The following is a 26623-nucleotide window of genomic DNA, read 5'->3' on the forward strand; positions in this document are numbered from 1 at the left end:
TATATTTCATTTACTGAATTTAGGTATACTTATTGAATAAATTTATTATTTTTCTTTAAAGTGCACAGAAGATAGCGAGTGTTGTAGCCACGCTTGTTACAATGCAGACTGGATGTCACGCCATTTTTGTGGTACGACTATTGGTTAAATACTCAAAATTTATCCTTCGATAATAACTTTGGCATAAATATGGTCTATGAAAATTTGAAAATATTTAAAACTTCTTAAAATTATTGTCTTACAATATTTTTTGTTTAACTGTAAATAAAAATTTTCTCAAAAACATAACTATTGTTATTATGTTTTATATTGTTTCGCATTGCGCATGGTCACATTATAGTTCTAATTTTTTGCATATTAAAATACATGTACCTGTCACATCATTTTGGAAAGCTTGAGAAATCACCTTTAAAGGCCTATGCAAAAACATAAACTGTGAAAAATTTCCAACAAATTTTACTATGGGCGTATTGTAACCCCAGACCATAAGAAAACTGATACAAAATTTTCCAAGTATCCTATAGTAAACGTATGCGCAGACGACACAATTGGGACCTATGCGCATACGTTTACTATGGGGCGCTTGTAAATTTTGTACGTTTTCTTATGGTCCGGGGTTACAATGCACCCATAGTAAAATTTAATGGGAATTTTTCACAGTGTTCATATTCATCAGATGTGAAATTAAAATTAAAACAGCGACCTCTTAGAGTTGAACTAGAGGGGCCATCTTTGATAATGTTTTTTTGGAAGCACCTTAGTGTACACACATTTTCATATTAATAATAAGAACAGCTACTGGACGATTTTTAACTACAGAACTTATGATCGGACAATGTATGAGTTGAGTTTTGAGACAATAATAGTGAATGGTGTGAAAGATAATTAATCAGAAATATATTTTCTTAAGAGCTTGACATTGAAATGCAAATAAATTTTAAACAATGAGAAATTTCGAAAAACTTTGTTCTTAGTTATTTGTAATATAAAAAATTATTGGTCGTATAAAAAATTTTTTCAAATAAAAGTTGTTCAAAATTTGATTTTATGAAAAAAATGTCTCTTATAGTTTTTTTAAGGGTCTTATAAAAATTTCATCATTTCAAAATTAAAATTTTCATAATTTACAAAAATTTAAATCATTCATCATGAAGCTTAATTTCAAAATTATGGTAAAAATATTGATCGTAAAAGAAAATCATAGGAGACATTTTTTTTGGAAAATTAAATTTTCTATAACTTTTGCTTGAAAAATTTTTTTATGAGACATAAATTTTTCAAAATTTTGGGGCATTTTTTCTTTAAATAGCCATAACTTATTGGAAAATTTGGGTCTTTTTTTTTTGAAATTCATATTTTTTGATGAATTTTCTAGAAAATTTATGCAAAAATTATTCATTATGGATTTGATTGTTTTATTTTTATTTTAAACTTAAACCGGAAATTTTAAGATTGTTAGTAGCCTTAGATTTTTTTTTTTAATTTTCAAAAATATTACTCCCAAAAACACGAATTTTGAGCCTAGTCTCGTAACCTCATAATGATTGGTTATCATTTTTTTTTAACTTTCCGCTAAGAAAATTTAAAATTTTCAAAGATTCGGGGAGTTATTGGTTTCAGTCTGATTTTCGAAAATCGAATTTCCATCAGATCTTGACATTATGAGGTTCAAGGAATCTATTCTGACTACTTCAACGATGCTGCCCGAGTGTATGAGGGTGTGTATGTACGTCCGTATGCAAAAGAAAAAGAAGAGAAAAATTAGAGAGCAGTTTGGCGGAGCTGGTCAAAAGCATGTAGAAGAAAATGAACATAATTTAAAATTTACTTTAAAAATATATTTCGGACAGGAAAGTTTAACTGGCTAAAAATTGTAGGCTGATCAACTCTCCTCATTTTTTCGTCAGACCGTAGGCGAAAATTTTTAAATACAAAAAAAATGGATTCCCATTTTACCCTAGATACTCACACGTGTACATATGTGTAATAATCACAGTACCCTACTGAATCATAAATAAATATAACTGTCGAAAGTCAGTGACTTATACCAATTGCAATCTTTATATATAATCGCTCAAAGGGTTAAAAGATCATTCTCTAATACTCTACCATGATAATTACGGATTCGTTGTGGAGCTCTCACGCTTTAATATTTTATTTTTTATTAATTGTTAAATTATTCATTTGCTCAATTAACGGATTATTTTATAACTGTTCTCTATCGATACATATATATATATATATATATGTATTGTTTACTTTTTAAAATCAAAATATTCAAACTCCAGTTATTTGGTTCATTCTCTAGTAATTTATTATAACGAACTCATACTTTTGCACGACTCATGATGCGAAGCATCAGAGAGTGCTTTACGATCGAAAAATTTTTTTCGCCTCATTTTGGCAGCTGTTTTATTATTATAGCCTTGTTAGTTCACGGAATCAAGATATTTTGCATACTATTGTCGAGATAATTTAATGGAGATTAATTCCATACTTTTTAAAAATTGATTTACTGCAATAGAATCGGAAAAAAACACCAAAATAGGTCAAAAAACTTTCCTGCCCGTCATGTATGAAACCCCGGCAACACTGTAACTTGTGAAAAAATCCATTATTTGAGTTAAATTTTTTTTTTAAAAATTCTAATCGACGATTGTAGGTCACTGTATGCGAATGATTAATTAATTCACTGTCGTTTAATTACAATTAATAAAAAACGAAAACTACAAGACTGTATATCTATATATATCCATGTAAAATTAACATGGATGGTGATATATCTATATCTATAGATATTATGTACATTTTATTCCACCAGGGGCGCCTGTGCATCACTTTCCTAGTACAGATGTTTTTTTTCTAAATTAAAAATTTTTTTTTTTTTGCACGACTCATGTGTTTTTTTTTATTTCGTTTTTTTTCAATTCAATTCTCTTTTTTTTTATTTGTTTTTATTCATATATATATATATATATATATATATATATATATATATATATATATATATATATATATATATTTTATTATTAATCGAGATATTTTAAGAAAATTCTTTTATAATTATAAAAAATTACTAATATAATTAAAAAAAAAAAACAACAACAAATTTTTGATATTTTAAATTTATTCGTGCTTCCCGCCATTTTTTTGTTATTATTTTATTATTTCATAATAAATGAGCATTATGACTCGTTCACTTTTGGATTTTCCAAATTTTTTTTATTATTATTTGTAAAATACTCAATTTTATTCAATATCTTTCGCCGTTTCATTAGAAGCTAGAATACGACTCAATATTAAATTACATTTAGATATAGTTGTTTTCTTTGAATCTTTGTTCACGCCAAGCAAACGCTTTTGCCGACATTCAATGTAATATTCAGCACGTATCAAGAATGATGTCATATTATGAATAAATGGACAGCATGGAGTTCCACCTAGCGTGCACTGTAAAATATAGTAATAATGATGGTAAAAATATTATAAATATAGTAAGTACATGGAGAAAAAATTTTTAGTAACTGTTCCTAATATGAATTTCATAAAATATTAAACTATTGGGTTATAGTAATAATTACTTAGAATGATGGGGAGGACACTTATGTTTTCTAAAGAAAGTTTTCTCAGTTATGGGAACAATTCCTGTGTTATGGTAAAAGTTCCTTATATCGTATGGTAATGATTACCGTACTTAGGAATAGTTCCCATAGCCACATAGGAATAAATTTTATATCCACATTGGAACAGTTCCTAAGTGCAGGTGAGAACAAACCCACTATATGATGGTAATGATTACCATAATGTATGTGGAATATTTCCGTAATATTTTTACAGTAAACTTTACCATTCATTGTGGTAATAATCCCCATAATGTATCAAAAATATTACCACAATATTATGGTAATTGTTACCATAATGTATGTGGAATATTTCCGTAATATTCGTACAGTAAACTTTACCATTCATAGTGGTAATAATCCCCATAATGTATCAAAATTATTACCACAATATTATGGTAATTGTTACCATAATGTATGTGGAATATTTCCGTAATATTTGTACAGTAAACTATACCATTCATTGTGGTAATAATCCCCATAATGTATCAAAATTATTACCACAATATTATGGTAATTGTTACCATAATGTATGTGGAATATTTCCGTAATATTTGTACAGTAAACTTTACCATTCATAGTGGTAATAATCCCCATAATGTATCAAAATTATTACCACAATATTATGGTAATTGTTACCATAATGTATGTGGAATATTTCCGTAATATTTGTACAGTAAACTTTACCATTCATTGTGGTAATAATCCCCATAATGTATCAAAAATATTACCACAATATTATGGTAATTGTTACCATAATGTATGTGGAATATTTCCGTAATATTTGTACAGTAAACTTTACCATTCATCATGGTAATAATCCCCATAATGTATCGGAATTATTACCACAATATTATGGTAATTGTTACCATAAAATTATAGTAATGATTACCATACTCTCACAGTTATTGTTACTATAATATTTTGGTAACTATTACTATAAATGACGGAAATAATTACTATAATATGATGGATTTCTGAATGTTATGGTAAATGTTACCGTAAAATTATGCTAATGGTTACCACACTATCACAGTAATTGTTACTATATAATCATGGTGATCTTTACTAAAAATCATAGGAATGATTATTATAGTATAAGAGATTGCTAAATTTTATGATTATCATTAACATAATATCATGGTAATTATTACTATAATATTACGGTAACTTTTACCATCCTATATAGTAATGATTACCATACATGGAAAACTTTTTCTCGTTTGAAATGCTATAGTGTCATTAAAGCCAGCCCATGTTGGCCACCTGCGAAAATTACTATGACCATAAGAATTATTACCATACTTTTCACATTAGGAACTATTCCAATATCGTATAGAAATGAAATCCATTGATATATTAATGGTTACCGTGACTATGGGTGCGATTGTTATCATCGATATTTACAAAAAACCTTTTACCATAAGATATGGGAACCTTTACCATAACATTTTGTAATTATTACCGTAAATTTCTCTCCGTGCATAGATTTTTTTTTTTTTTAATTTTAATCATACCTCTTCAAATATTCTAATGCACGTTTCATTTTCGGCCACAGTCACAACAATAAACAATAATAAAAAAAAACTAGTCTGAGAAATTTTCATGGCGATAAGCTGCAGTTCAAGAATTTCAATAAAATTAAATGGAGATTAAATTAACACAGAAAAAAAAACTGGTTTGTACAGAGGTTAGATTTTTTTTAACTGTCAGCAATGATTTAACTATCAATACTTCTGTCGATAACTATTATCATTACAGTTGAATTAAATGTCGGATTTCATAACATCTGAATTTTCCCTCACTTTTGACCCTGTCTACTTGTAACGCTGCCCCCACCCGATTCTACACACATGCATGTTCTGTGTACACATAGGTGCCATTCATGTAGATGTATCAATAGCGCATGCGCAAAATCAACTTTTTAATGGAGAAAGGGCATTCGATACGTCTGAATTCACAGAAAATCTCCGCTCCCGCGTTTGCTGCTTTTCAGGCACATTAAATTTGAAAGCAATTATTATTATCTAATCTTTTTACTGGGTATCTAAAAAAAATTTTATGACGTAACTGCATTCTTTTGTATTTAACTGTAAACATAGGCAGGTGTCTCAACTCGTATGATAGTCAATACGAAAAAAAAACTGCGCAAAAATTTTATATTCTTCTAAAAACAAGTTTTAAATTTTATTGGTCTTTTTGATTTTTAAAACGGAAAAATTTTCAAAAATTTAATTTTCTACAACGATTTAGATCTTAACTTTAATCAAAGTGATTGTATATTTAAATTAATTTCGATTCTTGAAGATTTCTTTAGATTGGAAATTTTGGAAAAATTTGAAATTTTGGAAAAATTGAAATTTTGGTTTTTAACAAATTTTGGTGTTTTTGCGGCCATTAAAAAAAGTCAGCCGTCAGCTTTCCAGATTATATTTGGAAAAAATTTCATTGCTTAGTTTTCTTAGAATTTCTTAAAAATGATTCAATTACTCAATGACTGAGTTTTTTTCCGTAAGGTTAAGAAAGAAGAGCTTGAAAATGTATCAGCGATACTGTTTTTGAGCTTTTTAAGCTGAAAAATAGAGGGAATATGTTGTAAGGCTGGTTTGCAGGGTCAAACGTTTTCCAAATTTTTTCATATAACCTCGAAATCTCGATAGAAATTTTTAATTTCAGTTTAGTGATTCCCCATTTTTCGTCTTGATTGCAAATTTCAAAAAATGGAAAAATCAAATTTATATGGATCTTTACAGCAGAATTGAATATATATATATATATATTACGTAACCCCATGTCGTCAACTCGGCTGATTAGATCCCTTTCTTACCGTCAGCAACAAAAGGAACAAACTGATCGTAGGCGCCATCTGTAGGCGCGTGCCGTGATCTTCAAAAAGCGCGTATTACAAAATAAAAAAAACAATGGGATACATTTAAATTCTACATACTTTTATTACAGCGAAAGATAATTATATGACATTTAAACTTATTGCACTTGATCATATTTATATTTACATACAACATACAAATTTATTACTTAATCATATATACGCAGCTATTTTTTTTATGTAAATTATTTAAAGAGTTGAATTGTTATCAGTCGTCAAATATTTATGACGCTTTTTTATCATAACACTTGGATATATTTTTCTAACGATATTCATTTTTAAAAATGGTCGTTAAATAATAAATTTATCTATACAATAAATATACATACATATATTTGTTGCAAATAATTTACAGATTAAACTTTTTTTTTAGTTCTTATATTTTATGTTTTTAATAAATATATATATAACTTTGAAAATTTACTTTTATAAAGTTTTGATTTTTGTTTGATTTTCGACATTAATTTTCTTCAAACGCATATATATAGAAATATATATATATATATATATATATATATATATATATATATATATATATATATATATTAAATAAATAAATAAATACAATATTTAGATATTTTTCATTTATTTAAACAAAAATACTTAAATAACATTAAAATATTAATAAATATATGGATTTACTTTTATATATATATATATATTTATAGTTCGGAAGATCTAAAAATTCAATAAATAAATGCGTCATTGCTCAATATTTTACACATACAAGTCCAACTAACCATATCTGTTCAATTTCATATATATATATATATATATATATTAATAGACAACACTTATAATAAATAAACATAACTACCTCATGTCATACTTGAAAATTTGAACATTACATATATTTATAATACAGGGAGAGAATAAAAGTTCTAAAATTTTCTCGAAAATCGCTGCGACTTGTAACGAATTGTTATAAATTAAATGAATTTTTCGACGTATTATCTATATATTTAATGCTAATGTGTACTTAAATGTGAATAACTTAAAATTATAACCAATTTTTTTTTTTTTTTGAAACGTATTTTTCTAAATATTTACTCATAATTTACAACAAAATTATCTTCAAAATTTAGTCCCATGTTAGCTGATCCCAATGACCATTTGATCCCACTGATCAAGACATTATTTGTTGATGTATTAGTATGGATTGAAGGATCAGTTGTCATGGGATCACTTGACAGGGATCAGTTCAGTTTTCTGATCCCAAGGGCATCTGATTCACCAATCAGGACATCATTTATTGGTAATTTTATTTTTATTATGTATATTAAGGGATCAGTTTCCTTGGAATCAATTATCTGGGATCAGTTGGGCTCCATGTCAACTGATCCCAGACAACTGATCCCAAGAACATCTAATCCCATCAATCACGACATTATTTATTTGCAATTATTTTTTTAGTATATACTAGAGGATCAGTCATTATGGGATCAAGTGCTGGGATCAGTTCAGTTTCAAGTCAACTGATCCCAAGGACATCTGATTCACCAATCAGGACATCATTTATTTATAATTTAATTTTTATTATGCATATTAAGGGATCAGTTTCCTTGGGATCAATTATTTAGAATCAGTTGGGCTCCATGTCAAGTGATCCCAGACATCTGATCCCAAGAACATCTAATCCCATCAATCACGACATTATTTATTTTCAATTATTTTTTTAGTATATACTAGAGGATCAGTCATTATGGGATCAAGTGCTGGGATCAGTTCAGTTTCAAGTCAACTGATCCCAAGGACATCTGATTCACCAATCAGGACATCATTTATTTGTAATGTTATTTTTATTATGTATATTAAGGGATCAGTTGTCTTGGAATCAGTTATCTGGGATCACTCGTCATGGGTCCAAATTGGGATCAGTTACCCCCCCCCCCCCCAATCCTCCAACTTCTGAAACCCCATAAAAAATGAACTAATCGCTACAACAAAGTTTTTATTTTCCTTTAAATTGTCCTTGTGCACATAAATTAAAAAAAAATCTCTTCATTAAACTTTGATATGTCAAGCTTATATATATTTATATTAATGAACAAAAATGCTCTTGCTATTGACGAAACTAGTAATCCCGCCGATTAAGCTGTCATGCCCACCTGTAACAAGAAATTACTTATAAAATTACCTGTAAACTTCCGCGAGTTATCATAATAATGTAACAATTTTATTAATTATCAATATTTTCATGCCCTTCCTCATAATTTAAAAAATCAACCAAAGTTATATAATAAACACATGCTCTATATATATTTATAAATTTATGTAAATATGAATTACCTAACACTTGTCGTCCTTGTTTGACTAAGGCTCGGATGCCTTTTAACCGGAGGTGTATATACTTTTCTACGGCAACAACACCACCAACCACCGCAAGCTGCTGCAAGGAAACTCTCTCTGAAGTGTTTCGACATAAATCCATAAACAATCGGATTAATGCAGCTAAAAAAAAAAATAAGTTAGACAAGTTTAGACAGAAAAAAAATTATTTCTTAATGCAAAAAATTTTTTACTTCCAATTAAAATTTTCTTGTGTCAATAAAAATTTTCTTGGGGTGAGAAATAATTTTTTTAAGCGAAAAATTTATTTTTGTCTGTGTAGAAATTTTTCAGTCTGATATCGGATAATTTAAATGATTAGTTAGTGAAGTTAATTAAATTTATTAATTAAGTCATCAACTTGATAAACGAGTTATCGATTATTTAATTAAAGAACCAGGAGAAGGATTAAAAAGGATTATGAGATTATCGGGGGCAAATCAGGGCTTAAGGATTTAGGTACCTGTTGAAGTAGGCCATCAACTGGAATGCGGTGTTCATGTGCTTGATGGAGCCATGTTTTATTCGCGGCAGGATATCGTAGGCTGTGAGCACGTTGTCGATAAGCAAAGGGCTCCAGCAGATTGCGAAGAGCACCACCACTGCCACCAACATTTTCACGACCTGGTTGGAAAATTTACGGTCATTAATTGGTTGGTTACTTAAGGAATTATTAATTAATTGGAAAATAGTTTGTTTTAATTTTAAATTTCATGCAGAGCTCGACATAATCTTATAAGTGCTACGATTTCTGCCGCATCGACGGCACTCTAAATTATTCTGTTATTGTTTAGCATAAATGTGGAAATTTTTTCCAATGGTTTATTTTCGCTAATGTTAATAAAAGTCTATTTTTTTATCATTTTAATAAAAATTTTTTCCGGGGCAAAATGAGCCGGCAAATAAATTTTGAGATTTTAACTGTCCCTTGTTGCTGTTAATTTTTATTTACTTCGGTCATCAAATTATTGATCAAAATTCGGAGCAAACGTCTAAAAGTTTTTTTTTTTTTAGTGGGGGCAAAATGAGTCACCGAATGAAATTTGAAAATTTGTCAGTAATTATTTAAATTTGTTTTAGTAATCAGACGTTAGATAAAAATTGAAAGCCAACATGAGAAAAAATTTTTTTTTAATTTGGGGCAAAATGATCCACTTTTAAAAATTTCTGAAAAAAATTTTTTTTTTATTAATCACTTTATTTAATTTTTCATCTAACGAATGCTTGTTATTAATTTTTAGCCATTAAATTTTTTATTACTGTGGGCAAAATGGGTTTTAAAATTTTAATTAAAAAATTCAGTAAAAAATTTTTTAAAATTAAAAAATTTATTGACGTTAATTATCTGTGGCCAATATTACCGTCTGTAATTTCAAAAAAATTTTCAGCGGTCCATTTTGCCCCTAATCTCTACTCACACCAATCCCTTTATTAAAAGAAAAAAATAATAAAATCGTGTATTGATTCTGATTAACTTCAATGCCTCGAAATCACTCGAGCTTTAAACGACTCGCTTTTACACTATTCCGTTATTTATTGGCTTCCTCGTCGCCTTATTATTGAAAATTAGATTTCGATTAAAGACGCAGCTATGAAAAATTAAATAACTCAAAAAGTAAATTTTTAAAATAATTTATGAGTTTCTAATTTAAATTTTTATTGCCGTAAAAAAAAAAAGTTGTCCTCGGGTCAATCCATAAATATGAAAAGTCCATATTTCGTCTGCCTTATATATATTTATATATTTAGGTCAAAAAAAAAACATCAATAATCATTAAGATTTTGTTAAGATTAATGATAAATATGACAATGATTTACAAAAATAAAAAAAAATTGTAAACCTGCTTTATAGTCCGGGATTCACCCTCTGTCCTCGTATTTTCACGTCGGCTTCTAGATCGTCGTGAATTTTCCACTCGTCCCCTTTCCGTCATAAGGATACACTCTCCGTTATTTGTGGATATCGTTGGACTCAATCTAAAATATATAAATATATAAATATCTTACTGAGCAGATAAAAATAAAAAAAATTTGAGTAGTTTTTAAAAAAAATTATTTTCCCGCGCAAAAATATAAATATGAATTTTGAGAAAAATTTTCGGAAAAATTAACTCTGAAGGAGATTTTTGGAAAATATTAATTATGAAAAAACGCAGGATGAAATCGTACAGAGAATAGAAGGATTTTTTGGCGGATTTCGATAAAATTTGAATTAACCCGATTTTTTACAGTATGTAATCGGGGTAAAAAAAAATATGAAAGCTCGATAATATTTAGAGTATATGAAGAAGCATATCGACCCTCAGTAAATATATTTAATCTCGAGTGGGTTTTCGTGTTATCTGTTGATCATATGTTCGAAATAACGTAATCCAGGCCGGGCTCTATCAAAATTTATTAGTAAATATATGAGTATTACCTAGAAATAATCTCCATTGTCTATTATATTTTTTGCATAACTATCTCTAATAGAGTATCTTACTTAACTTTTATATTTTATCAGTTTTATATCCACAAAAAAAAGTTCATGCTAATAAAAAAAAAAAAATATGAAAAGATAACTTTCATTTTTTAACTCGTTTTTGCTTTGAATTTAAATTGTGTATAAACTATTGACTTTAAGAAAAAAGTTATTTCATACTTTTTTGTAGATAATTTAATTTCCTACAAAAGTGAGTTCTTATACATTTGTCATATTTTTGATAGTTTAGTCAGTATTTTAATTTAAAGAATAAAAAATAATTTGAGATACAAAAATTTCATAATTTTTATAAAGTGAATTCTTAAAACTCAAATTACAAGTTATCTATCAAAGATACGACAAAAATGTATAGATACAAATTTTTTCGTCGTAAAATTTCCTACAAAAAAGTACTCTATATTTTTTTTCATAAAATCAATAATTGACGAGTTATTAAAAAAAATATAAAAAATTAAATTAATTGGTAAATATTTAAGTATAAATAAATCGGTTTTATGAAAAATAAAATCAAATATTTTCATAGTAATATTCATACTTTTATATCCAGTAGTATATATATGACGAGGTCAAACCGCTCAAACGATTTGCTGTTTATATACTCAACTTTACAGCCGCTAAAACGATCCGAGAACTAATATTATCCTTAAAGTTTCACATAATCTCATATATTATATATATCTGTATATATATATGAAGGAAAGTGGGCTGATGCTAATCTATATTTTATGGATATTGTATCGGGAAAAGTTAATCCACTTTGAAAAAAAAAAAATTAATCACTGTCATATATTTATTTGTTTTGTTTGACATGAGGGTATATGTCTATTGCAGATGTATATATGTATATATGTATTTATATAAAATATGTATATTTGATGCACATCAGATAAATTTGACTTACGCATGTCTGGATGTCATGTGATATCTTCGCTTCATAACGCGCCAAATTTCCCAGCATATGGCGGTGTAGCAAAAAGCCATAACCACTAGGGGGACAACGAGGACCAGCAGAAGCATATAGAGCTCATGTAAACGCCAGAGAAGTTGTGAATCCGAGTCACGTACACACCAAAAAGACGGAATGCGCTCACCCACGGGCTTATGGATCTAAAGAGAACAGGAAATGGCGATAAAAATTTTTTAAATAGACTGGGTGACAGTTTGTCAGGTAGATATGGACCCGGAAGATCTTCAGTAGGGTTAAGATATTTTGATTTTTTGTCACGTGTCGCGTCAGTGGAATTTATATTTTTTTATAAGGGTTGCTCTTAGGGGTGGTTATTTAATAAGGAAAAATTTGGTGTCATGGGAGATTTTAAAATTGGAAGGGATTCCAATTTTACAGTAGAAAATATTTTATTTATGGGGAAATGATTTCTTTTAAAGGGGAGAAATTTACTGTGGACTATAGTGAAAATTTTTTTTTCTGGCGGCAAATTTTAAAAAATTAAAAAATTTTTAATTTGGAATTTAAAATATAAGACTCTAAAGAAATTTTTATGGGATATTTTTGACTCGTAAAATTTTTTATTTTTTTTTGGGCATAAAAAGTTTAAAAGTGTCAGTTTTAAGTTTTTTCTGAACGTTACTTAAATCCGTTAGTGTTAAAGTTTTTTTTTACTGATAGAAGGCTGATTTATAATTTTTTTGACTCGATTTTCAAAGCGATATTTTCGGTATTTTTTCCCATTCATAAAACTGACAAATTTTTTTTAATCGACTCTTGTTTTTTTGCTGCATTTTCACAATTCCTAAAATAGTTTATAAAAAATTAGTTATTGTCTGACATTTTTAAGTCCAGCGTAGCCAGTATTTTCCAAATTTTTTTTCACAATTTTTTTTACGCAGACTGACAAAAGATTTAAGTTTACAAACTGAGGATTTTACACCAAACTATTTATTGCATCGATAATATTTATAATATTATCATTATTATTATTATTATAAGTAACAACCGGCTGTAAATAAATTTATAAATAATAAAAAAATATAAGTAATAGAGTTTAAAATAAAATATACTCGTATTTAATAAAAAGTCATAATTTTGAAAAATATTTAAAAAACTTGTGTTGGATTTTAGTAAAAACCAAAATCGTTATAAAAAAATATTAAATTTTTCCAGGGGCATATTTTCTTTCGGGTTTAAATAAAAGTACAAATGAGTTATTTTTAAAAATATAATTATAAATATAAAATAATAATAATAATTTACTTGGGTGAATATGATAGGAATGGCCAAAAAAAATGATGCAGTCCAGGTTGCGATGACGATTCGTCTCGCCTGGCTGATGGTGCAGGTGTACTGAGCCCTCATTGGATGGACTATCGCGTAATATCTGTAAATTAATTAATTGATTTGTAGACTAAGAGCAGATACAGACAGCGAAGACACTCGAGATGTCGCAACGTCAACATAATCTCCTTGATATCGAGTATCGATACCGACACTTGCTGTTATCAGCAACTCATATATCGTCTTGTACTAAAGCTGATGCCTCAGGCACCACCCAGTTGAGCTTTAAAGTCTGTGCCCTCTGATAAATAAAACCTCCAAACCGGGACAACTAAAAAATTTATTTTTATTTGTCTGGTGATTTTTTAAAAATTTAAGTAAAAAAGGCTGCAAAGGATTAAAAGGTTCAATAAAGTTTTGATGGGGTTAAAAAAACGGATGTACAAAGCAAAATATGAATGCTCTGCTCAAACTCGGCGAGTTGACACGATCGACTCATGAATATAAATTGACACTCTTGTACACTTTATTCATTGAATCTTGTAGTATCGATCACAACAAGTGAATGTTCATTCATCCATTGTCAATAAAATGTAATTGATATTGTAAAGGGTAGCAATAAAAAATTATCGTTTGAGCGATAGTCCCAAAAATTGATTCAAAAATAACTTATATATATATATAATTTATTGGTACTAAATATCAAGTGATTTAGTATCGATACCGATAAGATTTAGATACAGATAACTGGAGTATGATATAGAAATTTATAGACTTAGGGGAGCGCAATAAATTTCAAAAATTGAAAAATAATCATTTTTATTGAGAACTTAAATGGATTAAATTTAAATTTATTTTACCTCTCAATAGACATCGCCGTCAAAGTGAGCACAGAGCAAATAGCCGCAACACTCTGGACATAGTGGACCGACTTGCAAACAAACGCCCCCATGGTCCAGGAATAAGAAAATAATTTGGCAATCTGCAAACCGGAAACAACAAGAGTAATTTTATTATGTTGACCCAGAACATTATATTAATTCGATTAAAAGTTGATTTAATGATTGTTTATCAAATCTCCATTAATCAGAGTGCTAACCATCGGTAATTACAAGTGGCCTGCAGCTTGAAGGGTTTACAACCACGTACTCTGGACTTAATTCCGTATTTATCGGGCTGGTATTATATATTACAAGTCGAGTAGCGCAGTTTATGGTATGAGTAGACCGAGAGAATTATCATCGATTAACCAGCGTTTTATTCAACCGACCACATATTAACGCGACTTATTATTATTATAATTATAATTTTGATTCCCGGTTAATCGAATGCGATTATAGTGAACTTGTTGACCCATTATTAATTTGCTTGCTATAATTTAATTAATATACATGTTCAATTTGAACAATATATTTAATATATATACATATATTATAGTATATGTGTAAATATATATATATATATATATATATATATATATATATTTATATAGTGCATATGATAAGAAATTAAATGCACTTTAAAATGAGTACCCACGTGCCATATTTTTTTAAGATATTTCTCAAGATATATTTATATATGAGAATATATATGTATAAAAATGATTAAAAATAAATATGGCATGTGGGTACTCATATTAAAGTGCTTTTAATTTCCTATCCTATGCACTATATATATATGAAATTTCATAGGCTTAAAAATGAATATCAAGAAGCTATGCTTACATTTCAATACTTTTTTATAATTTGCAAAGTCATATATATAAATAAAATATAAAAATTTGATAGATTATTAATTTACAATGAATATGACATATTTGTCTTCTTTAGAGAGCTTCAAATTTTCTTTTCTTTCATATTATAAAATTTATATATATACATATTTTTTATAGTGCATAAGGTAGGAAATTTAATGCACTTCAAAATGAGTACCAACATGCCATATATATTTAAAATATCTCTCAAGACAAATATATTTATATATAAAAATATATATATTTAAAAAATAATTTAAAATAAATGTAGCATGTGGGTATTTATTTGAAAGCGCTTCTAATTCTCTTTGTTTTTATGCATTCAAATATATATTATATGTATATTACATATATGTCAAAATAGATTTATACGTTTGAGTAATATCAATATGAAAATATATGTATTTCAATCTAGTATAGTAATGAATATATTATTGTACATGACTAAAATAATATCAAATTTCAGTAACATATATAACACTTCATGTTTACTATAATCAATTACAAAACTGAATTATGGGAAAGTTGAATGTAAAGTAAATAGAAAAAAAATGAAAAGGAGTTCCATTGTCCCCGATCTCTACAAAGTTTAAAAAAGAAAAAAAAAACATTTATAATAATTAGAATTGAAATTTCTCATCGTAATCCAACTGCTCGAAGCTTTTGTAATCCATTGAAAAGTTGATTAAGCATATCACTGACTACTGACACAATTTATCCGTTCATTAGATACTTAATAAACTGGATAACGAGCGTCTTCACGTACTTAAACTTAATAACCAACGTACAATTGACGGTGAAAGTGAAAGCCCTATCTTCACATTCACCATTTAAATTCACTGACTACATCATTCACTTTAATTTTATTAAAACCCAAGGCACTCAATCATCACCAAGGGGAAAAATAATTCAAGAAAAAAAATTTTACATTATATTAAATTATCTCCCATTTTTACGAACGAGCAGAAACTGAATTTTACAAATATTTGTATATAAATTTTTTATTCTAGTGTTTGTTGTCTGAATTACTGTATTGGAATCTGGAATAAACTGACTATGAACTAAAATGGGTCACATTTGGAAAAAAAATTTTTTTTATCCATCGCGAAAATTGTGTCTCATTTTACCCCAATGTGTCTCAACATACATATATATTCGAGTGTATCAAAGTATACAGAATTGGATGACCTTTCAAATGAGTACCCACATGCCATATTTATTTTACATTCATATATACCTTCATATATATGTACATATATATATTTTAAAAAATATGCTAAATAAATATGGCATGTGGGTACTCATTTAAAAGGGCGTTAAATTTTCTATTAAATTACAAACATTATACATGCATATATATATATATGTATATATGTATGGAAAAGAGTGGGGCAAAATGAAACAGGATTTTTTAACAAAAAAATTTTTTTTCGTGTTTACTAAAAATTCTTGCATCGATTCATCGAACCAACAAACCACACATTTATTTCTTTATTTACAGCGAATATATAAAAAAAGTAAAAATAAATAATGAAAAAATGTGTACAAAAAAAAATGAAGTTTGTGAGTAATTTTTTTGTTACGTACTTTGTTCTATTCATCTCACGTACAAAGGCTTTGAAATGAAAGTGATTCGCAAATATTTTTCCTCTACACTTCAAAGACAACGTAATAGCTGATTTCTTTATTCGCGAATCAGAAAACGCTTGTATTTATTTTATCGCGACAACTTTTTTTATTTTTTTTTTTTTAATTTAACAAAATTTATTTTTACAACTTTTATTGAAATTTTATGTCGCTCCCTTATATTTTAAGTTTATTGAAGTTTTCAGCTTCTGAAAATAAAGATATACTTTTTTTTTTACTTTTTATCAAATAAAAATTTATTAAAAAATTCTATCAGAAGTTTTAATAAATTTTTTTTTTTATTAATAAAAGCCGCAAAAAAAATGTGGGGCAAAATGGCCGCTACACTCAAAAATAATCTTCCGCATTTTTACAATTTTTCTAATCAAAAAACTTCAGCGACAAAAATAAAAAAATGTCTTTTATATAAAACCTCCACTGACATGTTTTTTAAACCCGAATCAATGTCACCCACTACAAATTAGCGAGTCTTCAAGCAAAATATATCTGTTCTAATTAATGGGAATTATGAACCTTCTATCCGATTATTCATACTCTCTACTCAGTGAAAGAAAATTTTAAAGCCCTCTTAAAACGCGTTTTTTTGGTTTTTATTTTAAATTCAAACTTTCCCGCCAGCAATCACAATTTTTTTTTTCTTAATTTGCAGATTTTTTTTTAATGAACAATTTTAATTGAGGTTCGTAACTATTGGTTTTTTAATTTAATTACACTTATATTACATGTTTATTATCAATTTGGAATTTTTGGATATTATCATTTTTTTTTTTTTTTTTTTTTTTTTTTAATTTACATGCAGTTTTTTTTTAAGAAATAAATTTAATTGCATTGTTTACTATTGATTTATTTATTTAATAATAATTTATTTATTTACCTATTTCATATATATATATATATATTTGTTGAGAGATTGAAATTTTCAATTAAAGCTGGACGTAAAAAATTCTAGAGAATGAAAATGTTCGATGGAAAATGTATAAAAAGAATATGATATATGTATATATATATATATATATATATATATATATATATATATATATATATATATAAGCAGCCAACAATACATTGAACCCACTGAAAAATTTCTGTAAAAAAATTATGAATCTAAAATAATTTTGGAAAAAAATATTAATCAAATTTTTGTAGTGGTCCATTTTACCCAACCTTCACTTATATATATATATATATATATATATGACTTGTTTTTATTTTCTCTTTTATCTTTAGTCTATCAATCTTATATATTTATAATATTGTAACATAAAATAAAAAAAAAATGTACATTGATTAATTTGAATTTATTTTTAATGTCATTTAATATAACAAAATTATTGAGGTAACACCAATAAATCTAACTTTTCTTCTTACTATAAACAAAGTATATAAATAAACGGATTGAAAGTAAAGTATGATCGAATCTGTAGTGTCTGAGTATCGTTCACATATATATATATATATATATGTATGTATGTATTATATGTGTATATAAGTCGTGTTGTTCAGTAGATTGGAAACGAATTTAAAGTTTTAAACTAACGACTAATTGGAATGCTGTCAAGATTCTAAGCTTTCGAGTGATGGGAAAGAAGTTGGAAGAATCCAATTTAAATTATGGATTCTTTGATAGCCGAATTAAGAACTAGAGATTCGGAGGTTTTAATTGCTTTCGTGTTACTGTTGAGTTGAAGAAGAGATGAGTTGAGAGGTAGATATTTTAAATAAAAATTATGAGAATGAGTGGTTTTTTTTTAAGATCTAAGATTTATAAATTCGCAGGGTTGTAAAATGTCTCAAATTTATTTTTTAAAAAAATATATGCATATATAAATTTCATTTTGTTGAAAGCTTATTTCGGTTCTCACATACATTTTAAGACACCAAGTTTTCTTTGTGATTTTTATTTATTTTTAGAGGAAAAATACGGTGACATGTTTGGGATTTTGTGAAAAGCGACGAAAATCACCGATGGTATTTTTTTGGTCGTGATTTATTGGAACAGAGCATTTTTTTTTAAATTCCCTAATAACCTGCACAGAAATAGCGACTTATTGTTTTTTTTTGCGCAGGCATATATTTATATGTATGTAGACATATATATTATATATATGACATATATACTTTTCGATGGAGATAGATTCTAGACGAAAAAAAAAAAAATTCTTGAATCAAGAAAATTTTTCTGCAAAATATGATTCTTGCTTCGAATTTTGACGTTTTCTTAACTCAATAAATTATTGAATTAACTAATTTATCCCTGTTCAATAAAAAAATTTATACTTTTGAATCAAGTATTGGATTATTTTGAAGTAAGACATAATATTCTTGAATCAAGATTACTGATTCATCGAAATAAATTTTCTTGAAATAAGAATTTGCATTTAAACATTGATAAAAAAGTTGACTTGATTCAAGAGAAAAAATCTTTAACCAAGAATACCATTTTGAAAAAAATGATTTTCTTGAGTCAAGATAAAAAATTATTGAACCACTAGAAATTGACTTAATTCAAGAATATTTTCTTGATACAAGAATTTTTTTTCTTGACTCAAGAAAATCATTGTCTTCAAACAGTATTTTTGGTTCAAGATTTTTTCTCTTGAATCAAGTTTACTTTTTATCTCTGTAGTGCTAAGAAAATTTTTTCTTGATTCAAGAATTTTTTTTTTCTTGACTCAAGAAAATCATTTTCTTCAAACAGTATTTTTGGTTCAAGATTTTTTCTCTTGAATCAAGTTTACTTTTTATCTCTGTAGTGCTAAGAAAATTTTTTCTTGATTCAAGAATTTTTTTTTCTTGACTCAAGAAAATCATTTTCTTCAAACAGTATTTTTGGTTCAAGATTTTTTCTCTTGAATCAAGTTTACTTTTTATCACTGTAGTGCTAAGAAAATTTTTTCTTAATTCAAAAATTCATTATCAATAAAAATTTTATAAAATTCAAATTTCATCACCGATTTATCGATTCTGTAAAAAAAATTTTCTTAGTTCAAAAAATTTGCTTTAAAATTATCAACCACATAATTTATTTTTAATTCAAAATTTAAATTCCAAATATATCAAACAATAATAGACCGCATAATTTAACTATATATACTACAAGCATTAAATCGACTAAAAATATCTTCTGAATGTACTCTTTAATGCATGTAATGCAATGCAATATATATACACATATATATATATATATATATATATATATACATATATATATATATATATATATATATATATGTATATTTAATGAAGATGTTTTCGAGTAAAATAAATTTTAAAAAAACATTGACGCATTCGTTCAATCGACACTTATCCAATACATATATATAAATATATATATATATTTATATACTTTTTCTTATTCTCTGTCAACACACGGTGACTCTAGTTTTCTGGTAATCTCATTAATTTTAGACCTTGTAGATTTGGCACGAGACTAAATTTTATTTTGAGGTTTTCCCTCTCCTACCTGTCTTTTAATATCATCTATATAAATATATATATATATTACTTTAGTAACAATAACTAACTTGTTGATTTTTGTCACGACTGTATTTTTACTTTCTTTTATATATTGATATAATTTTCCTATTATCAAAAGTTTGTTCAGTAACTTCATATATATATTTACGTTAACTCACCTTGACAGGTATGCAGAACGTGATCAATATAAAATCGGCGCTGGCAAGTCCGCCGAGAAAAATGTTTGTCGGTGTTGACGGTAGTGGCCGCAATTTAGGACATAACGTTGACGCTATTATCACAACATTACCTATCAAAATATATTTTATATATATAAGTATATGATACATCTTAAGTTCAATAACCCGTTCATTGACCGTGACCCAGATTCTGACCTTTGAATAATTTTTTTTTTTAAATAATTAAATATTAATAGTGTAAAATTATTAAACGCGCGTAAATAAATTAATTAATTAATTAAAAAAAAAAAAAAAGAAATTTATCGCCTGGGGTAAAATTGAATCTGGGTCCCATTTTTTGGTCAGTAAAATTCAGGGTCAAACACTGGGTCGATTAAAAAAATTATATTAATTATTGAAGAGTTTAATTACCGGTTAATCCAAGACAGAATGTGATTGAATAAACAACCAGTGCAGGAGCCAATTCTGACCAATCAAAAAAATTCAAGGACTCGTCTAAATCATAATCTCCCCAGAAATCATCGCTCTCGTTGAATGGAATTGTTGTTTCGTTCATTTTATATTATAGTATTATATAATTTTCACAGTAGGTATATGTATATATGAGTATATATAGGGATTATGATTGTTAATTATATTTCTCCGTTTAAATTCGCGGTTATTTAGTTGCCTCGACTCATATGTTGATTAGTACAATACTGATGGTAATGAGGACTTGTTTCAAATATCCACGAGGTACGTGTTTTAGACAAACTGAAACAGTAAGCATCAAATCCTGGTTATAACAATAATAATAATGAGTACTAATTATAAAAAAAAAAAATTTGTGAAATTTTTAAATTTGTTATTGACTTTAAATCAACATTGTGGCGAAAGTATTGAGTTTATGGACAAAGTTAAAGAATACTTTTTTTTAGGCAATTTAATTTCCTACAAAAAAGTATTCTTATATATTTGTCATATTTTTGATATTTTAGCCAGAATTATAATTTGAAGGGAGAAAAATATTTAAGGAATAGAAATTTTATTATTTTTTTATACAGTTGATTTTAAATCGAAATTGTGTCTGAACTATTGAATTTATGAAAAAAGTTAATAAATATTTTTTTGTAGGAAATTTAATTTCCTACAAAAAAGTATTCTTATATATTTGTCATATTTTTGATATTTTAGCCAGAATTCAAATTCGAAGGGAGAAAATAATTTAAGGAGTGGAAATTTTACAATTTTTGTAAACTAAGTACTTACAATTGAAATTACTAGTTAGCTATCAAAAATATGATAAAAATATAAGAGACCAAATTTATAGGAAATTAAATTTCCTACAAAAAAGTATTCCTTAAATTTTTTCTTAAATCCAATAGTTCATAAGTTATTAAGATTTTCTTTTTTAATTAGAAATTTTTCAGTAAAAAAAAAATGATAATAATAATAGTATTGTATTGATAGAAAATTATCGGCGATTGTAATCAGTTCTATCAGTAATGACTTTCACTTAAGGGCGAAAAATAATTGATTAAATTTCAAATCGAGTAGATAAGAGTTAATTCAATATTTTTCTAATTAAAATTTATTTTAAATTTTTATAAAAAAAAAAAAAAAAAAAGTAAAAAAATATATTGATCAATATTTCACAATGAATATATATCAGATGTACATTTGATACAGCGATAAAAAGATAAACAAAGTAGGGTAATAATATAAATTACAGGTTAAGGAGAAAAAGTTAAAAAAAAATAGTAAAAATCCAAGTTAGATCGGGTTTAATGGTTTCGTGGGTGGAATGTGATCAACTAACGAGACACGATAGATATTCTACGTTATCGCGGTGTCCAAGAGGACCCTGGGGTCTCTGTCGTAATATATCACCGCGGAGGTAAATAAAAAAATAAATTAAATAAATAAATCAAATTATAAAATTTTACTCCAACAAATTTTATTTTAAGTTCAACTTCAAGATCATCTAGTCTGTCCGTAATAGAACACTTACTTTTCAAATATTCAACGAACTTAAATATCGATAATATTTTATTGAATTATTGTCATAGATTTTATTGGATATTTTATTGAAGGATTTGACGATTTTGAGGAAGGAATATTGAGTCTGGATTAAAATTCGAGAATCACAAAGAAACTAGGCATAGTGAGGAACAATGATATTAATTATTACGGCAGCTAAAAAATTACTGTAATTTTACTAATTTGTTATTAAATATTAAGATTTAAATAAACGACTGGGGGTAGAGTATTTGAATATATATTACTCGATAATTCGGCTTTAGCTAAAGGAGACTGCGGAGCGTTGGCCTGAGGCTACAACTCACGCGCGGGAGATCAGGGTTCGAATCCCGGCTAAGCCAAAAAAAATAAATGAATAAATTCACTTGATTCTCTACTCGGACTTTGAGGCATAGGAATTTACAATATCAATGCACGACAAATAATAATAATAATAACTAAAATAAATAAAAATATTATTTTATTAGTTTGGATTTTCATTTAGTTAATTTACTACTCTACAGCAAAATTAGCTCTGTCGTAAAATAAATGAAATAGTTTTAGAAATTTAGCTGTTTATTTTTGTTTTTTACTCATACTAAAATTACTAAATATATGAAAATTTAATGTATAGCAAAGCCATATTAAATTTAATTTTAGCCTTTCAATATTTTTTCTCTGTTTCCTTTCAATATTTTAATCTAAAGCTTTTGCTAAAATTCATGATATATTTTTTTTCCTGTGTCCTATGTCGCTCAATAGAGCGTTTTTTTTTCGTTATACATATTTTCGGATTTCATGCATTACTACTTTTTTATGATGAGACTAAATTGACGGCTCTCAAATATAAGCTCTCCAATTTATTTTTTTTTTTTTAATTATTAATAATCATTATCCGGATAAAGAAATTTCAATCTTTTAAGTAATAAAATTTTTTCTCAGCCTAAGTGGCCGTCAAAAGGCCCAGGTAGTGGAGACAAGGCCGAAAGTCAGCCGATAACAGTAAAACAGGACTGAAAACTTTATAATTTTCTACATTCTATAATTTGGTTAAAAAAACTACTAAATGGCCGAAAAAAGGTCGGCTTTATTTTACAGCCAAATTTCGATCTGTTTATTAAGAATAGCAAAATTTCAGAGTGTTTTCAGTCTCGATTAATAAAATTCTACTATTTCCACGTAATTTCGGTTAAATTTAGGCCTTTTTGAACGAAATTCTACGATTTCGGCAATATTTAGTCTTTTACGAATAAAATTTGGTTTTCGGCCTAATTTTTGCCTTTTTCAATGAAATTCTACTGTTTCCGCATGATTTTGGTAAAATTTAGCCCTTTTTGAACAAAATTCTACGATTTCGGCAATATTTAGTCTTTTTTGAATAAAATTTAGTTTTAAGCTTGAGTTCGGTCTTTTTCAATTGAATTTGAGTGTTTCCGCGTGATTTTGGTTAAATTTAGGCCTTTTCGAACTAAATGCTACGATTTTGACAATATTCAGTCATCTTCGAATAAAATTATGTTTTTAGCCTGATTTCGGGTATTTTGAATTAAATCCCAATGGCTTTGGCCTGATTTCAGTAAAATTTAGGACTTTTGTATAAAATTCTATGATTTTGATCTAATTTCGGCCGAATATTTTTAACCGAGTATCCCCAAATTAAAAAACAACTTTACCAAAAATGAATAAAAAATCAGATTTCCTTTTTGATGAATGTCACCCCCAAATACCCAAACTAAATTCGATAACTTCGTACTCTTGTACCACAAATCTCGATTACCGATAATTAAACTAAACTCTAGCCGCATTGTAATTGCATCCCCACTCGACTTTCCTCTAATTTTCCACATCACAGTTAAAATTTCAAAAACTTTCCCTCAAACGAATCCAAAATCACAACTAAAAATTCCCAGATCCCAGACCCTTCCAAAAAAAGAAATCAGATATACCGCAACCCAATTCGATCTTAATTATTTTTTCCTCACTTTTAAATTCCCCTTAATAATTACCGCCGCTTTCCTTAAACCCGGCACTCCTCCATAAATATATTAAATATATATATAAAAAAAAAAAAAGCGTTAAAAGCTCAAGCGGTTGCTTTAACTGCCCATAAATCTTGTTTACATTTCCACTTATTTTATATAACATATATATATAAAAAATAACAAATTATATAACAAATTAAACACATGTGATCTTAAATAAATAATAAATTGGCAATTGATGGTTTAATCGTTTGTAAATCGACACATTAAAAGTTCATTTGTGCGTGAATACCAACCACATTTCAATTGACCTTATTTACTCTTCATATATATATATATAAAGCTATGTATTGTTAATAAAATTAACCGACGATTCAGCCTCAACTCGCGTTTACTAAAAGTCTATAAGGAATTGACGTGATGATGATTGCTGATGATTACACACTCGTGTACATCTTAGTCTACTTTAATAATAATGATCTACTATAAATATATATATATATATATATAAATAGTTACAAATGTATTGAGACTTTTATATATATAATTAACACGTGTAAAATTTAAAGACGTTCTTTCATCAAATCACTTTACTATTAACTCATAAATTTGAATTGAACATAAAAAAAATTAACACATGTTAAAAAAAATTTTAATTGATAGTAAAATTTAATGTCAGTAATTATTTTTTTTTTTTTTTTTTTTTTTTTTTTTGTGACCATGACGTCGGCATCAGGTGTTTTGAACTATCAACTATCACCTATCAACGTCGACATTATAAACTTTATATATATGTATATATATTGATACTGATATTTATAATGTAGCTGTAGAAATTTAATATTAATAAATATTGAATATTTACTTTCTTACCTAGTGTTAAATTTCATAATTAATTTGAAAAAAAAAAAAAAAAAAAAAAAAAAACGAGAATGTATTTTTGAAATTTTGAGTTTTTATTTTTAATTGATTTGTTTATTAGTGGGATTAAATTTAAAAATAAATAGTTTTAAAATAATTTAAACTGACGATACCGAAATAGAAGTGATTCGCGCGCGAGACGCCGTGAGACTGAACCCGACGGCATCCCGACGTAAACGCAAAAGTGGGCTGTGGGCTGCGGTATTATATTGTGATGAAGAAGACCAAGTTCAGAAGCTCACATCAATCAGCGATCACATCTTGGGCTCGCGGAAGGATGCTGGGAAATGGAATGAAAATCTTGAGAGCGGTCATGATGATTCCGTTGCTTTTTCCTAATACGGCGGTCCCGGTCCCAGTCCAGTCCCAGTATCGGCCTGTCTCTGAATAACAGATTAGAATGCGGCAGATAATTTATTCTAAAACTTGTTATTTGTGAGACGTTTTCAGGTTAAAAAATCCCTTATAAAATTTTTAAATTTATTTTCAGACATAAATAATCCGTGGGTGTTTTTTTTTTTAATCCAATCAATTTTATTTTTGTTTATCATAACTTTGGTTTTCAAACAAGCGAAAAATATTTTTTATATTCTTGGAATTTATTTTTTAAATATTTTATATATTTTATAAACAAGTTTATTTTTGTTTCAAAAATTTTTATATATAAACAGAATTCTTTATATAAATTTCCATTAAAAACTTATTAATTTTTTTTTACCAATAAAATTTTAATGGGAATTAATTTTCCGTTAGAGAAAAAAAAAAAATCATTTTATCAAAAAATGAAAAATTTCAAACGCAGATTTATCATTCACTGAAAAAAAGGGAATCCCCGTTGCAACTAAACCTGAGCTTCTTCAACATGAAGTCAGATGTCCCCACTTCCTGGTTCCGACTCTAAACCCCAGCGCCTCGGTGTGCAAACCAGTAACTAAATTTACTGCCCATAGACTATCGACAAATGATAAAAATTCCGAGAATTCACTTTCACTAAAAAACTCCGGACTATGCGTCAGGAAGTACTCGATAAATTCTCACCATAAAATCCTCATTAAATCAGCATCTAACATTTGAACCTCAAATCCTTAAATTCTTTAACCCTAGATTTTTCTCTTC

The 26623-nt window shown here is 27.2% G+C and overlaps 1 protein-coding gene and 1 long non-coding RNA gene across 3 annotated transcripts; both read right to left on the reverse strand.

Moving 5' to 3' along the window:
* Positions 1-3107: 3107 nt before the first annotated feature.
* LOC128669016 (uncharacterized) lies at positions 3108-5446 on the reverse strand. Its single transcript, XR_008404572.1, has 2 exons — positions 5138-5446; positions 3108-3450 (listed from the first exon to the last, which is right to left on the reverse strand). It is a non-coding gene; the product is annotated as an uncharacterized LOC128669016 (long non-coding RNA).
* Positions 5447-8462: 3016 nt separating this feature from the next.
* Positions 8463-25833, reverse strand: LOC103580265 (QRFP-like peptide receptor). 2 transcript variants are annotated; one of them, XM_053743094.1, is made up of 10 exons: positions 25750-25833; positions 21018-21359; positions 20586-20716; positions 14411-14532; positions 13530-13653; positions 12219-12424; positions 10677-10812; positions 9299-9459; positions 8797-8958; positions 8463-8615 (listed from the first exon to the last, which is right to left on the reverse strand). In XM_053743094.1, exons 2-10 carry the CDS (start codon positions 21160-21162, stop codon positions 8606-8608), a joined length of 1197 nt encoding a protein of 398 aa, XP_053599069.1. In that variant the 5' UTR covers positions 21163-21359; positions 25750-25833; the 3' UTR covers positions 8463-8605. The 2 variants fall into 2 exon arrangements, with proteins under 2 accessions (XP_053599069.1, XP_053599070.1); XM_053743095.1 differs by lacking the exon at positions 25750-25833 and adding an exon at positions 25460-25512.
* Between the last annotated feature and the right edge of the window lie 790 nt (positions 25834-26623).

Source organism: Microplitis demolitor, chromosome 2 (assembly GCF_026212275.2).
Source record: "Microplitis demolitor isolate Queensland-Clemson2020A chromosome 2, iyMicDemo2.1a, whole genome shotgun sequence".
In the NCBI taxonomy this organism is placed as follows: Eukaryota; Metazoa; Arthropoda; class Insecta; order Hymenoptera; family Braconidae; genus Microplitis; species Microplitis demolitor.

What these genes read in the sequence shown, in the direction of transcription:
- LOC103580265 (XM_053743094.1), bottom strand. Translation starts at nt 21,162, where the DNA reads ATGAACGAAACAACAATTCCATTCAACGAGAGCGATGATTTCTGGGGA. An exon ending in CGTTCTGCATACCTGTCAAG is followed by an intron (nt 14,533 to 20,585) that starts GTGAGTTAACGT and finishes TCCGGTTTGCAG; the next exon opens with ATTGCCAAATTATTTTCTTA. An exon ending in AATCCCGGACTATAAAGCAG is followed by an intron (nt 9,460 to 10,676) that starts GTTTACAATTTT and finishes TTTTCCAACCAG; the next exon opens with GTCGTGAAAATGTTGGTGGC.